Genomic DNA, 16,124 nt, shown 5'->3' on the forward strand with positions numbered 1-16,124 from the left:
AGGTCTCACACGCACCATCTGCACCGTTCGGAGATTTGTTCTGGCTGCATTCCTCTGTGTCTGCCTCAGCCCCCCATTGACTCCCACTGCCCTGGCTTCTGGGAGCTGACGTACCTGTTCATGAGACCATGTTCTTTCAGAACCATCCTTGACACAGATGTCCAGCCTCAGCTCTGTTCCGGTGGCTCCATGCTTGCTGTCCACACAGAGATTTGCCGCCACATTTCGGATCTGTGGAAAGAAGAAAGAATGTTGAGTGTAGGGCTATGTTGTATTTTATCATTGGCTCCTAACAACCATGGTATAGATTAAGTAAGACATAGATTATCTTTTTGATTACATGCATGTTGAATGAGACCTTGAATTTGTATGCAATTTATGGAGAAAAATCAGGGAATTAAATGTAACACTGAAGCCATCTTCACTGGCTTAACAAGAATTCTGGAAAGAAATATAGTTATAATTAAGTATTAATCAGTCTGTACTTTGACCCACTTCCTTGTAACTGAAAGTCTGTAGCACTAGATGCTAACCATTTGCATCTCCATTTTTCCTATACATAGGATTTGTGACGTTAGAATCATAAGGTTTTTGTTTAAGAATTGCTTAAGCAGATATTGAATTCCAGTGGAACAGCTGACTGCAGCCAGTTTAAAGACCCTCACAGAGGAAATAGATCAACATGAGAATATTGTTTCTTTATCTCCCTGTCCCATGACCTCATGCTGCTCTCTGTGACCAATCAGTGATCTCCCAACTTCAGCCTACTCCAAAACCCTTAAAAATCCTAGCCCCAAACTCCTTGGGGAGACAGATTTGAGTTTTCCTCTCATCTCCTCATTTGGCAGCCTTATAATTAAACCTCTTTCTCAGCTGCACCCCTTATCTTGGTGTATTGACTTGCTGCACACATCAGGCAACAGACCTATTATGGTTACAACATGGTCTACTCGACAGGCTAAAGAACATGAGATGGTTAAACAGCCAAACTGCAGCTGGTTGCGGCAAAGAATGTGTTGATAATGCAACAGAGGGAGTAGCCTAGAGTTTACGACTTCATTAAAATGGGAGGCTTTTCTTTTCAGATAGTTCTTAATTTGGAATTTATTATCTTCCTGTTTCAAAGCACCTTCTATCACTATCATGCTAGCGGGAGAGAGATTCAATATGAGGCGGGTGTGGCAGGTATAGGATGTGATGGAGGAGAGCAAACCACTTAGCCCGGCATGGTTCTGAGCAGAACATGGTGACCTTTGGTTTCAGTTTGACTACAATGGTCTCAGTCTACACCTATTGTCATAATTTAGTATTGCTTTTGAATGATAAATTAAATGTCACTCTAGAGTATTAGCAAAATAGGAAAGACAGTATTATTGCTGAAATACTACACTGGATAAAGATTCTCTACATGAAACCTGACCTTTGAAAATTTGCAGAGTGGAAAAGAGGATAATTCTTTACAATTATGTTAGCACTGATATAAGGAACTCAATACTTAGAGGTGGGAAAAGAGTGGACAATAAAAAGTGTCAAAAACTTACACAGCAACAGAAGTAGAGTCTGGGCAGAGACACGTCCTTTTGTCATATTTTTTTTTTTTTGTTTTTTTTTGTTTTTGAGACGGAGTTTCACTCTGTCACCAGCCTGGAGTGCAGTGGTGCAATCTTGGCTCACTGCAACCTCCACCTCCCAGGTTCAAGCAATTCTCCTGCCTCAGCTTCCTGAATAGCTGGGATTACAGGTGTGTGCCACCACGCCCAGCTAATTTTTGTATTTTTAGTAGAGATGGGGTGATGCACCTGCCTCAGCCTCCCAAAGTGTTGGGATTACAGGTGTGAGCCACCATACCTGGCACTTTCATCATATTCTTCCTGCTTGAAGGTTTCACCAATCTTCCTGATAGTGTCAGAAGCACAGTCTGTAGCAGAGACGGATATTCTTGATAGTTTGCTATTTAGATGTGTATGCTTATATAAGGTCAATGATCTTAATCCTTTTTAAGCCTTTATATAGTACTGGATTATGATAATCCCTTTAGGTCCTTTTAAGAATGGAAACAAAACCAGGATGGGCCCAACTGATCATTTTAACCAAGGTTCTTTTGCCTGGATGGGTAGATAGGGAAAGGAGTCTCCCTGCGACAGAAGAATACCCACCTGGGCCTGTTCCTGCCAGGGTGGGCAATGAGGCAGAGAGAAGGTTTTTATGAAAGGTACTGAGGATCATGAAAGGAATAAATCATGCTGGGACAGAATGGTGATGGTGGAAAGAGATAGTTTGTATTTCATTTACTCTAAGAGTAGAGGTTAGGGATGCCGGTCAGGAGGGAATCAGTGTGGTGGGTACTAATCTCCTTATTCAGGGACTTAGGCAACAGGTTGGGTTCATCTGCTACTGCTGGGGCTCTGCTTTCAGGATCTCTGTCCCTGATGACAAGGTAAAGTAAAATAATGCAGAGTACAGGGGAACAGTTCTTAACCTGGTTTTGCCTACAGATTTCTCCGAGAATCCAAGGAAAGTGGTGGACATTTTTGAAACAAACGAACAAACAAAACTATAAATGGATATGTCCAAGCACTTTTGTATTGGTTTTCCTGGAACACATCGACTCCAGATTTGAACCTTGAATTAGGGAAAATGCCTGCCCTGACCCCTTGGGAACTAGCTGCATTCCTTCTCTTAGTGTAGGAGATCTAGAAAGACAGGGAATGAACTTGGCTGGGCATCAGAAGGACCTGATTTGCTCTCGTTTCTTTTACCTTTACTCCACCTTCCCTAAAATAAGTACCAGCGAGGAACTTCTCTCTAGAATTTGTGAAGCCAAGCTTAAAATACACGTTTTGTAAAATCAATTTCCTGATGTGCGATGGGGTTTCTCTAGTGAAATAGAAACACCCAGAAGGTCAAAGGTAGATCTCGCTATCGCTGTCCTGAACCTGGCACACTCTGTAAATCTCCTATTTGATCTCCTTATCTGAGTGCAGCGTGTTGGTTTTCTAAAGCTATCTATAACCTGAAAGCTGCCCAACAGAACTCTGAGCAGGCCTTTCTTTTCATTCTTGGGCCGTTTAACTCACAGACACACTCTTCTTAGAGAATCAGTATCAGTTTATACTGAAGACAACTTCAAGGCACTATTTTTCCCTCTACTTGAGTCCAGGAGCTCTGAACACATTTGGGAAGAAAAGGCAGCTGCTTGCAGGTTCATGGCCAGTGGGTCCCAGAGGGAGAAGCTTGCTCTCCTATGTCGGCTGGCATATGAACTCACCTGTGGAGCTGCTCTGCTCCTGGAAAAGGAGGATGTGGGGAAGAAGAAAACATACCCAAGCCAGGGACACTGAGTGACAAGTCTGCCAAGTCTGCCTGTGGATACGCACCAAAGCCTATTGGAGTGCCTTGTTTTGTTTTTAAATGTTATGAGCTCAAAAGGCCTCTGGCAGGGATGGAGGATACCATTTTCTAAACTCTTGAATTTTCTAAATTCTCACTCAAGTGGCATCTGTGTAGACAATGGGATAAACTGATTTGGAAGCCAAATTTCAGGTTTCAAAGGCGTAATTGTCTACATCTGTGTAAATTCCAGCAAAAAGTTGTGCCAGAGAGGAAATGCTGCAAGTTCACTATAGGATAAGGTGGGCAGCTGGATACGAGATTAATATCCAGCTCTTCCTCAAGGTTAGTATCCAGCCATTCCTGCTTGCTTCTCTTCTTACCTGTCCACCTGCCTCTCTCCAGCACATACTCAGATTCTCTCATTTTGCTCACAAACTCAACTCCATTAAAATGAACAAGTGGATAAAATTCTAATAGAACTGATTCTAATACTTGTTTATTCACACTAATAATATATTTTTTAAAAAATGTAGACAAGAACACTTATGATGATTCATATTTTTTCAACATAAACTCTGTACCTCTGGCTGAAGGTGAAGCAGTTCACACACGTACACATGGCCCAAACCTAGGGCCTGGGATATTAAATACGTCTATGACAGAATCAATCATTTTCAGGCCTTATTCCTTTGATGCCCAGCTTCAGGACTTGATAGCATTGAAATTGTGTCAAGGAATCTTGAGAGACACTGAACAGGATTGGAAAATGAGGTAGTGCTTGGCTAGGAATGGGTGAGAAGGAGAAAAATGAGGAAAAGGGGAATCATAATGGGTGACAGGAATTACAGAGATAATCTCCTTTTGGGCAAGGACCAGGAAAAGGTCAGGCAGAGAGTAAAGGAGTTCTTTAGGTCTGTAAGAGAAGTCAGGCTCAGCTTTAATATTGGCCCCCCCAGCCCCCAACACAGGAGGTTTTTATCAGAGAGGTACAAGAGAAGGGGAATGTGGCATAAGTGTCAAGGTGGCTAGTAGATGTGGAGTAGGTAATTCAACTGACTGTTAGAGAGGGACTAGCCTTAGCTTAACAAATGAGCCAGCATGGTCTGCTAATTCCTCCTGATAGCCTTAGGTCTTTCAAGTAAGAAGTGGTGGGTTCATTCCTCATGCAACAACATTTACCAGGTACCTGCTATGTCATAGGCACTATGCTGGAAACTGGGTATACAGCAAAAAATAAAAAAAGAACCAGCCCTATCCTTTGTGCACCTGATGGTCTAGTGAGGACATCAGAGAGGACATGAATGGAAGAAAGGCTTGAGATTTCCCATATTTCTAGCTGTGAATTTTTAAAGTGACAAAAAGATTTAAGATGCTCCCTTTTATGGACTATAGTTGATTTTATTTATTTATTTATTTATTTATTTAGACGGAGTTTCACTCTTGTTGCCCAGGCTGGAGTGCAATGGCTCAATCTTGGCTCACTGCTACCTCCACCTCCCGGGTTCAAGTGATCCTCCTGCCTCAGCCTCCCAAATAGCTGGGATTACAGTCATGTGCCACCACTTACAGCTAATTTTGTATTTTTAGTAGAGACGGGGTTTCATCATGTTGGGCAGGTTCTTGAACTCCTGACCTCAGGTGATCTGCTGCCTTGGCCTCCCAAAGTGCTGGGATTATAGGCGTGAGCCACTCTGCCCAACCTCTGGACCATAGTTGATTTTAGAATGCAAATTTATTTGCAGAGCTGGAAAGGCAGAAGACACTAGGGTAACATGGAAAGAGAACTGAATGGAGACTGAGCAGGTCCAGTTTCTGCTCGTGAGGTACAAATGAGGTTCCCTATAACCTCATTTTTTTTTTTCCCAAGAAACAGGGTCTTGCTCTGTTGCCCAGGCTAGACTGCAGTGTTCACAGCTCACACCTTGCCACAGTCTTTAACTCCTGGGCTCAAGCGATCCTCCCACTTCAGCCTCCTGTCCTTTTTAAAGCTCAGTTCATCCACTTATAGAGAGTCAACATTCTGAGAGTGATTCTGAATGAAAGGCACTTTGTGGTTAGAAATTCAAATACTAAGAAAAACTGGCTTCTATTCTCAAGGAGCCAACAATCATATCAGGGAGACATTACTCTGAAGACATCTTCTTAAGAGACTAAATGCTAAGTGAGGCCTGAAGAGGAAATGACCATTCTGAGTGAGATGGGCTTGGAGCACTTGGTAGGACGGATGACATTGGAAGGGGCCCTGGAGGCTGAGTAGAATTGAATGTACACAGTAAAGTGACAGAAGGGACACTATTGCCTTAGGAATCAGAAATGAACTTAGATATTGAAGTTTGACAGTGTAAGGCATTTTTAAGGGAATGGCGAATGATATAGCATGGCTCAACGTAAGGTTTGTAAAATGAAGACGATCATGCCTCAGAGGGCAATTGTGAGGATTAAACCGATGCATGTGAAGTGCCTGGCACAGTGTTTGTACATTGCAAGTGGTCAGTAAATGTTAGTTACTATTTATTTGTTTGTTAGTTTTTTTGGCTGAATTGTCTGTGATGGTAAACGGGGCGCTGCCATGGTCAAATCACATTTCATTTATATCATGTGATCACTCACAGCCTCAAGTCAAAGGAGATCGCAGATGAACAAGCCTTGGTCCAGCATTGCAGGCCTATTCTTCAGTCTGGATTGCCAGCTAATCTTCACAGTGTCTTACACAGTCCCCCAAGATCTCAATCTGGCAATTTGAGCGCCACACCAAACACACCCACCTCCCTACCCCTCAATGAACAATTTCTGCTGATTCTAGTCCTAGGTACTGAATGTCCCACTCCTTTCTTCTCCATCCCAGTCTCCTAGGCCTTTGACATCTTTTCATGAGCTGTTTTTAAAAATTGTGATAAAATATACATAATATAAAGTTTATTATTTTAACCATTTTAAGTGTTCAATTCAATAGTATTAAGTGCATTCAAAATGTTGTGTAACCATCACCAAGATCTATTTCTAATATGTTTCATCATTCAAAACAGCAACCATTAATCATTAAGCAATAACTCCCTACTTCCCCTTCTCCCCCATCCCCTGGTAATGTCTATTCTACTGACTATAAATAATATTTTGTAAACCTCATATAAATGGAACCATACCATGTTTGCCATTTTGTGTCTGGCTTATTTAACTTAACATTGTAGCATGTATCAGAACTTCATTTCCTTTTAAGGCCAATATTCGTGTGTGTGTGTATATATATATAGTTTTTTTTTTTTTTTTTTTAGATAGAGCCTCGCTCTGTCCCCCAGTCTGGAGTGCAGTGGTTCAATCTTGGCTCACTGCAACCTCCGCCTCTCGGGTTCAAGCGATTCTCCTGCCTCAGCCTCCCGAGTAGCTGGGACCACAGGTGCACACCACCATGCCTGGCTAATTTTTTGTGTTTTTAGTAGAGACAGGATTTCACCTTATTAGCCAGGATAGTCTCAATCTCCTGATCTCATGATCGGAGGCCTCCCAAAGTGCTGGGATTACAGGTGTGAGCCACCACGCCCGATATATGTATATTTATATGAAAAAACACATATATAAATATGCCAGATTTGTATCCATTCATCTATTCATGGATACTTGTGCTGTTTCTACTTTTTTTTTTTTTTTTAATTGAGATGGTGTCTTGCTCTGTTGCTAGGCTGGGCACAATCTTAGCTCACTGCACTCTCCGTCTTCTGGGTTCAAGCAATTCCCCTGCCTCAGCCTCCTGAGTAGCTGGGACTACAGGTGTGCACCACCACACCTGGCTAACTTTTGGTAATTTAGTAGAGATGGGGTTTCACCATGTTAGCCAGGATGGTCTCGATCTCCTGACCTTGTGATCTGCCCACCTTGGCCTCCCAAAGTGCTGGGATTATAGGCGTGAGCCACCGCTCCCGGCCTGTTTCTACTTTTTTACTTCTGTGAATAATGCTTCTGTGAACACTGGCATGTAAATATCTTTCACATCCTTGTTTTCAATTATTTTGCCTATACACCTAGGAATGAAATTGCTGGGTCATAAGGTAATTCTATGTTTAACACTTTGAGGAACTATCAAACTGTTTTCCACAGTAGCTGAACCATTTTACATTCCCACAAGCAACGTAGAATGGTTCCAGTTTCTTCATATTTTTGCCGACACTTGTAGTTTTTCTGGTTTATGTAATAGCTATCCTAGTGGATGTGAAGTGGTATCTCATTGTGGTTTTGATTTGCTTTTCCCTAATGACTAATGATGTCGAAAACCTTTTCATTTGCTTATTGAGTATTTGTATAGTTTGGAGAAATACCTATTCAGGTCCTTTGCCTATTTCTGAATTGAGTCATTTGTGGTTTTATTTTTGAGCTTAAGGAGTTTTAAAAAAATATATTCTAGATATTAATCCCTTATCAGATATATGACTTGTAAATATTTTATCCTATTCAGTGGGTTGCCTTTTCATTCTGTCAATTGTGCCTTTGATGCACAAAAGTTTTAATCTTGATGAAGTCCAATTTATCTATTTTTTTCTTTTGTTGCCTGTGCTTTGGTGTCATATTTAAGAGATCATTGCCATTCCAATGCCATGGAGATTTTTCCCTATGTTTTATTCTGAGTTTTACAGTTTTAGCTCTTATATTTAGGTCTTTGATCCATTTAGAATTAAATTTTGTGTATGGTGTGAAGTAAAGTTTACAACCTCATTTTTTTTGCATGTAGATATATTAGTTTGAAATGGCTGCCATAGGAAAGTATCACAAACTGGGTGGATTAAACCACAGAAATTTGTTGCCTGAGAGTTCTGGAAGTTAAAAGACCAAGATCAAGGTGTTCGCAGTTTGGTTGCTTCTGAGGGTTGTGAAAGAGAGTACATGATGTGCTTCTTTCCTAGCTTCTGGTGGTTTGTGGCAATCTTTGACGTTCCTTGGCTTGTTAACATATCATGCTGGTTTCTGCTTTTATGTTCACTTGATGTTTTGTTTGTGTGTGTGCTGGTGTCCAAATTTCCCCTTTTTATGAAGACACCAATCATACTGGATTAGGGGCCCACCATACTCAGAATAATCTCATCTTAATTAATTACATCTGCAATAACCTGATTTCCAAATAAAGTTACATTCGGAGGTACCAAGGATTAGGATTTCAACATATAAATTTTGGGGAGACATAATTCAGTCCATTAGTAGTGGATATCCAGTTTTCCCAGCATCATTTGTTGAACAGACTGTCCATTCCTTATTGAGTGATATTGGCATCCTTGTCAAAAATCTATTAACCTTATATGTGAGGGCTTATTTCTTGGCAATCTATTAGATTCCATTGGTCTATACATCTATCTTTATGCCTGTATCACACGTTTTTTGAATTACCATAGCTTTGTATTAAGTTTTGAAACTAGGAAATGTGGGTTCTCCAATTTTGTTTTTCTGGTTCAAGATTGTTTTCATTATTGAGGGTCCTTTGAGGTTCCATATAAATTTTAGGATGGGTTTTTCTATTTTTGCAAAATATTCCATTTCGATTTTGATAGAGATTGTATTTAATCTGTAGATCACTTTGCGTAGTATCACCGTTTAACAATAATATGTTTTTAAATCCACGAACATGGGATGGTTTTCCATTTATTTAGATAAGCAATTTCTTTCACTAATGTTTCATGTTTTTTTATGAATCTTTTACCTCGTTTGTTAAATGTATTTCTACTCTCATTTGTTTCTAGGGAGATGGCTAAAAGCACATATTCTGAAGTTAGACTGCCCAGAGTTTGATTTCACCATTTACTAGAGCTGCATGACTTTAAGCAAGTTAACTTATTTTTGCCTCAGTTTTTTTCCTTAAAATTAAGGATAACGCTTCATAAATTTGATGTGAGTATTAAATGAGATTATACATATAGGATGTTTGTTTTAGTGTATGGACCATATTACATGCTCAATAGATGTTAATGTTTCATAGTAGTAGTAGCAGTAGTATCCGGATGTAGTAAGAAATGAGACTGGAGCAGTGTGTTGGTGCCATTTTGTGAAGAGTCTTAAATATCAAGATAAGGGATTTAGACCTTGTTCTGTTGGCAAAAAGATCATTCAATGTTTTTGAGAAGAAAAACTTGTTTTAGGCAGTAAATTCTGGTGATTATGAGAAAGACAGGTGGAGAGTAATGTTGTTGTCATAAAGGGTACTAGTTCTAATTGGCAAAGAGAATCTAAACTAGTGATAGAATGTATCCAAATAATATATCCGAATTATATATATATATATATATTATATATATACTCAAAAGAAGATATGTGTTCAGACATTTTAAATAAAAATTACAGATCTTGACCACTGTTTCCATGAGTATAATAAAGAAGATATGCTGACCTTGAGGCGTCTTTGTGACATCTGTATATAGACACCCAAAAGTCTGACATTTGGAAGGTAGGTCAGGGTAGGAAATGCATATTTGGGTATATGCTGTTATCTATGGTTCTAGTTACTAATATTTTGCCTTTCAACTTCAAATCCTTTTTTGCCTTACTTTGTGATTCTCAAGATGGACCCTGCAGACATTTCTCCTTTGTCAGTGGACACAATTTTGCTAATAGAGGGTGCTGGGTGCTGGAAGGACACGGGAAGGGCTTAGCAGGAGGAAGGGTCTTTCATGTCTCTGTGTGTGTGTGTGTGTGTGTGTGCACGCACAGTTTTTCCATGTGATAGCCAGTAAATGGGCATGTGGGGTGGGGTGGAAGAGAGCAGCTCTGGCAGGAGTGGTCCTCAGAGATAAGCAGCAGCTGCTATGTCCTGAAAGCTTCTTTGTCACTACCAAGCTGCATGTATATGACAGCCACACCACATCAAATGAGGCCTGAATCTCAGCCTTGGAGTGGGAAAAGTTGGAGAGTTCTTCTAAGTTTCCAAGTTCCTGCCTTGCTCACATTCCTCAGCCCTAATGATGGTTCCTATTTTTTGGAGTTGCTGCTTCAGTACTCCCTAGAGCCCTCTTTTATCCCTCTTACCAGCCAACAGTTTTTCTTTTAATATTAATATGTCTCTATTCAAATTACTGGTGTGATTTCTGTCTTCTGGCTGGACTTGGACAGATGCAACCACATATGAGTAAGAATAGAAATCATAGAAGTACATGATCTCACTCAAGCAAAGAATAGAAAGGAATATGAGAAGATTGAGGAGGGAACTCCAGGGAATGACTTTTTTTGAAAGTGAGCAAAGAAAGTGTAGCTAGAAATAAGAAGGAGAAAATAAGAAGAAATCATAAAGAAGCCTAGGAGAAAAGTTTCAAGGTGGGAGGGGTGAGCTGCAGTGTCAAATTTCGTAGAGGGATCCAGCAGGGGGAGGCCTAGGGAGAGGCTGTTGGATTTGGCAATTAGGAAGTCACCAGAGACCTTTCAAAGGACAGTTTCTGTGGTGTGATGAATGCAGGTAGAAGGCAGATTGCCAAGAGAACTTAGAAAAAAGTTGGAAGATGAAGGTTAGAGTCAACAAATGGAAGTTTCTCTTTCAAGAAGCTTGATAGTGATGGGAATGATATATACAGGAGAAAATCAGAATTAAAAAGAAACATTTTGGGGATAGGGAGATTTGAGGATAGAATTACATATAAGCCCTAATATAATTCATTCGAGACTGAGATAAAAAAAATTGTGAAGTGCTTGTAGAAAGTAAAAACAGCATGTAAATGCAACATACTAGAAATGCTTTTGTGATTCTTACAGGATTTTCCACTATTTAAGGTTTTGCCTCATAGCCATCACACCATTTTGCTTAAACAGATCCATTCCACCTCTAATTGCTCCATGCTAGTCACATCCAATGACTGCTGGCAGAGACCACCTAGTGCCTTTCCTTGAAATTATGCCTGCAGAGATTTTCTTCCTATCTTGTGCACATTTTCCTTTTCTGAATTTACCATAAATGTAATTGCTTTGGCATCTCTCTCTTGCCCTGGGACTTGCTGGGACCACTCATTTCAGAAGCCGGCTTACATTATGCAAGAGAAAGATGAGCCCACAGCAGAAATATTATCAGAGGGCCCTCAGGTTTTCACGTGTTCTGCTCCAAATCATCTTTTCCTAAAGCCATGTCTTGCCACTTGAAGCTAAGCATTTTATTATTTGTGAAATATGTCTGGCATCAAAACAAAAACTTCTTTACTTGTGTAAATTTATGGGGAGCATGAGAAATTCCATTACGTGCACATAAAACACAGTGACCAAGTCAGGGTATTTATGGTGTCCATCTCCCAAGCACAATACATTTTTGTGAAGTATAGACACCCTACTCTGCTATCGAACATTGAATGTACTCCCTCTATCTTTCTGTGTTTCTACTCTTCAATCCACATCTCTTCACCCTTCCGCTGGCCCCCACTCACCCTTCCCAGTCTGTTATCACAAAATAGAAACTTTTAAGCTAAGGATCTCTGGTCAAAAACAAGTTGATTTTCACAAATAGATGCAGAGAGAAATTCATATAAATAAGCCACTCTACTACCTTTAAGTAGAGTGTAGGGGTTAAGATAAGCAACTCTTTTCTGCTAGAAGGAAAATAAATTAAGGTTCTTACTGAACTGGATGCTTTCACAGGCATCATTTCACTTCCTCGTCTGCACTCTCGCCATGCTGTGTTTTCATTCACATTTGCAACTGAGGCTCTGAGAAAGTAAGTGGTTTGTCCAGTGCTATCCAACCAGCAGACGGCAGCAGGATTCGCACCCATGTCTAATTCCTAGACCTGTGCTCTTTTTACCAAGCAAATGGTAATGGTTATAACTAATTCATTAGAAAAAATGTCATTTTAGGTGTTAAATCTGTAGCAACTGCTTTACTGAGCTCCAGGAAACACATGGCGATTAAAGAAGGCTATGAGTTCTTGGGTTTAGAAAAGAAGTGATCCTAGTCAAAAACAGGATTGGAGTCTGATACAGATACAGACGCTGAAGTGGAGTTAGAAAGAAAATCATGTTAACACTCGGGGCTGCCAAGGGATGGAGGCACGACAATGAAGGCGTCGAAGTACAAGACTGAAGAAGACCTGGTTACCCATGAATGGCTTGACTCTAGGGGAGGCTGCAGTGGCACCAGAAAAAGCATCATGGAGTAGCAATAGGAGGAAACATCTCCTAACCTTTGCAAGAGACTACATTTTAAACCTGGACTTAAAAAAAATCCATTTCTGAAAGGAAAAGTTAGAAAATGGCAGAAGAGTGGTGACTTCGTCCTGACCCATACAGTTCACTGGAAAGTAGCTCGTCCTGTGATCATCAGCCAGGGCTACATCAATCTACTTGGTTCTGCCTGAGTGCAAGTATATTCCTGCCCTCTCCTATCATCTTTGAAGATTAGAAAGCTTTGCTAGCTTGGACTTACTCTTTGTAAAAAGAGAATATGGAACAATTTGTGTTTTTCTGATCACATGAGAATGTGAGCCCTCGGAAACTACTAATTCTTTTTTTAAGTTAAAAACATTTTAACTTTATTTTAGATTCTGGGGTACATGTGTAGGTTTGTTATATAGGTAAACTTGTGTCACAGGGGTTTGTTGTACAAATTATTTTGTCATCCAGATACTAAGCCTAGTATTTAATAGTTATTTTTCCTGATCCTCTCCTTCCTCCCACCTTCCACCCTCTCATAGCCCCCAGTATGTGTTGTTCCCTTCTATGTGTCCGTGTGTTCCATCATTTAGCTCTCACTTATGAGTGAGAACATGTAATATTTGGTTTTCTGTTCCTGCATTAGTCTGCTAAGGATAACGGCCTCCAGCTTCATCCATGTCCCTGCAAAGGACATGATCTCATTCTGTTTTATGGGTGTATAGTATTCCATGGTGTGTGTGTGTGTATATATATATATTTATTTATAAAATGTGATATATATATATATATATAACATTTTCTTTATCTAATCTGTCACTGATGGGCATTTAGATAGATTCCATGTCTTTGCTATTGTGAATAGTGCTGCAATGAACATATGCCTGCATTTGTCCTATTACTGGGTATGTATCCAAAGGAATATAAATCATTCTACCACAGTTAAATTTTTTTTTTTCTTAGGTTTTTGTGCTGTGATTTCATAAAGTCAGGGAAAGAAGTATTTTGTTATAGATCCTCTCATGAGTGCCCTGTTGGAATAGAGAGGTGGTCAGGTAAGGAAATAACCAAAAGCCAGCTTGGCTGACCAAGAGTTTTTGAAAACTCAGGTGACAATTTTTTATGTTTTGAAATGAGTTATTCAAATATTTGTTATGAGACAAAAGAGCATGGCATGTCAGAAACGTGAAAGCAGGCATTTAAAACAAAGTTATAAGAAGTAACTTAGGAGATGAACAAGTTTACTTGAGCCCTTCTTTTTCTCCCTACAATTTACAAAACTCAGATAAGTAAATTAAGGGTGCACAAGAGGAGAGAAAATGAGATGTGATAGAAAACTTCACAGTGAGACTTCAAGACTATCTGCAGAGAAACTCATCAGAAGGAGACCTGAAAGGTACTTTAAGTCAGGAGTTCATGAGTTTTCAGTATTCCATGGGAGAATCAATCTACAGGAAGAGCAGTTCCTGTGCTCCACTAATTGAACCTGCATCCAGATGTTTAAAAGCAGGGAATGCTGTTTTGAAGGAAAGCCACAGAAGTTGGCTTATGTGCTGTGGAGACAGTGTGGTCCCCTTCCATTCCCAGATTGTGGAAAGAAACCTCAAGTGGCCTGCAAGTTGGACGTGACTGGTCATCGTATTTCCTGCATCATCAGTCAGAAAATGGCATGCAGCTGTATTTTCAGACTGAACCACACTGTGCGGGGTAAGCAGCTGATCTTTTAACTAATGTACCCACATTTAATATTCCTGTCATTTTTTTCCTGGAGTGCTGTTTTATGAATATAAACACTTCTCCCAATGGTTAGATTCATATATGAATTGCCAATAAATCTAAGATTTGCTCCGGTTCTAGTACAATCATGAAAAGCCACTTGCAACATTATCCTCAAAGCCAAGGGCAGTAGCCACAGGCTTTGAAGATAAAGCAAATTTTTAGTACTTGGAAAACTATTCACACAATACGGTGTCTAGATAAAATAATTCTCCCTTTGAAGTCAGGTCAGATGGTTGAAATGTGAGCAGGTTGAAAATATGGTCTAATATACTGTTGTTAAGCTCTGTGTAAGATTCAGGACCATTAGTCCATGAAGACCTTCAATCAAAATCATGGGACTGGTTCTGAGGATGTGACCTTTTAGTCCTGGAAAGGATGGCAGCAAAACCCCTGAGACCCATGGGACTTTTCCAGTTTTCTAGAGAAGTAGATTCTGTTGGGCCCATTCTTGAGTGTAACAGCTGGTCCTCTAAGGAAGGCCTGCAAATTGTCTTTATTTTCAGATAAAATAATTCAGGGTCTGGGTTTTCTATTGCAAATGTCAGCACCATTAAACATACTCAACATATTAAAAGAGATGACTTGGCTCTTCAAGGGGAACAAAGGTGAAAATGTCAAATTTCATTTGGCATATGAAACTGTAATGTAACGTTTGTAAAATATTTCATGGTATAACTACTTCCCTGAAATATTTCTCTGTGAGCCTTAAATTAAAAAGCAATGGTCTTTCTGCTTTGTGGAGCTCACAACTAAGGTGTGATAAAAATATATCTTCAAGCTATTTCTTACCTCCTGCTCTGAAATCAAACAAATGGGGAACCTAAACTGTTGAATTTCAAAGGTCTAGCCTTAAAGTTCCGAGTCACACTGACCAGCAGTCCATCACTGTTTTCTGTAGCAATGCACATTCATGCAAAACTTATAGGGAAAACTGATTGATATTTTCTATAAAAAAGCAAATATACTCCTTCCAAACCAGTGACATCAGAAATGCCATTCAGGACTCCATCTTACATAATAGTTATTGTAGTAATCTGATAATATGTGAACGCTCCAGTCAGCTTTCTGAAAAATCTCATATGTGCTTCTCATCTAAGCGTTTTATCTAATCTCCCTCCTCTCAAAGTTCTTACTGTGGATGCAATGAATCATGCTAGATTCAATGAGTGCATAGTTCTGACAATGAACGGGTTGGGGTTTGGTTGGACTGTGATGTGAAGGGTAGGTATCAAAAGTCAAGATTTTTGTTGCTGTTGTTGTTTTTTTGAGACAGAGTTTCTCTGCTATGGCCCAGGCTGGAGTGCACTGGCACGGTCTTGGTTCGCTGCAACCTCCGCCTCCTGGGTTCTAGTAATTCCCCTACCTCAGCCTCCAGAGTAGCTGAGATTACAGGCATGCGTCACCATGCCTGGAAAAGCCAAGATTTACCCTTTCTTGGGAAGACAGTGAGATTATTTCTCCCTGAAAATAAAGCAGAACAGAACAAAACAAAATGATAACAGAGCAAAACAAAAGAGGTTTTGAGGGAAGTGAACAGTAGTCTAGTTCTAGCCTAATGAGCCTGATTGCATGTACAACCTAATCAGCCAATCCCGTCCATATCAAGTAAAAACTCATCAAGTGGCCATGAGAGGCTGAGTGGGGTCTACTTCTTGCAGCGGTCTGTAATGTTACCTCATGTCAGTAAGACATTCTTCAGGAGAAGCTTGCCTTAATCACCTCTGTAACTGGCACCTGGCATGGTTTTGGTATATAGCTAGAGCTGCCATAAGAAAATACCACAGATTAGGTGGCTTAAACAAGAGAGATTCTCAGTTCTGGAGTTGGGAAGCTCAAGATCAAGGCATCAGCAGGATTTGGCTTCCTCTGAGGCCTCTTTCCTCGGCTTGCAGATGGCCATTTTTTACCTGTGTCCTT

General features: G+C 40.1%; 1 protein-coding gene across 2 annotated transcripts in view; it reads right to left on the reverse strand.

Annotated features, from left to right (window-relative positions):
* Window positions 1-16,124, reverse strand: part of GALNTL6 (polypeptide N-acetylgalactosaminyltransferase like 6) — a 1,207,198-nt gene that overhangs the window by 32,958 nt on the left and 1,158,116 nt on the right. For both annotated transcript variants that reach the window (XM_003899362.5, XM_003899363.4), the window contains one exon: window positions 115-231. In XM_003899362.5, the coding sequence (XP_003899411.2) occupies window positions 115-231 (117 nt within the window). The remainder of the gene's footprint in view (window positions 1-114; window positions 232-16,124) is intronic.

This window comes from Papio anubis, chromosome 3 (assembly GCF_008728515.1).
Source record: "Papio anubis isolate 15944 chromosome 3, Panubis1.0, whole genome shotgun sequence".
Lineage (NCBI taxonomy): Eukaryota > Metazoa > Chordata > Mammalia > Primates > Cercopithecidae > Papio > Papio anubis.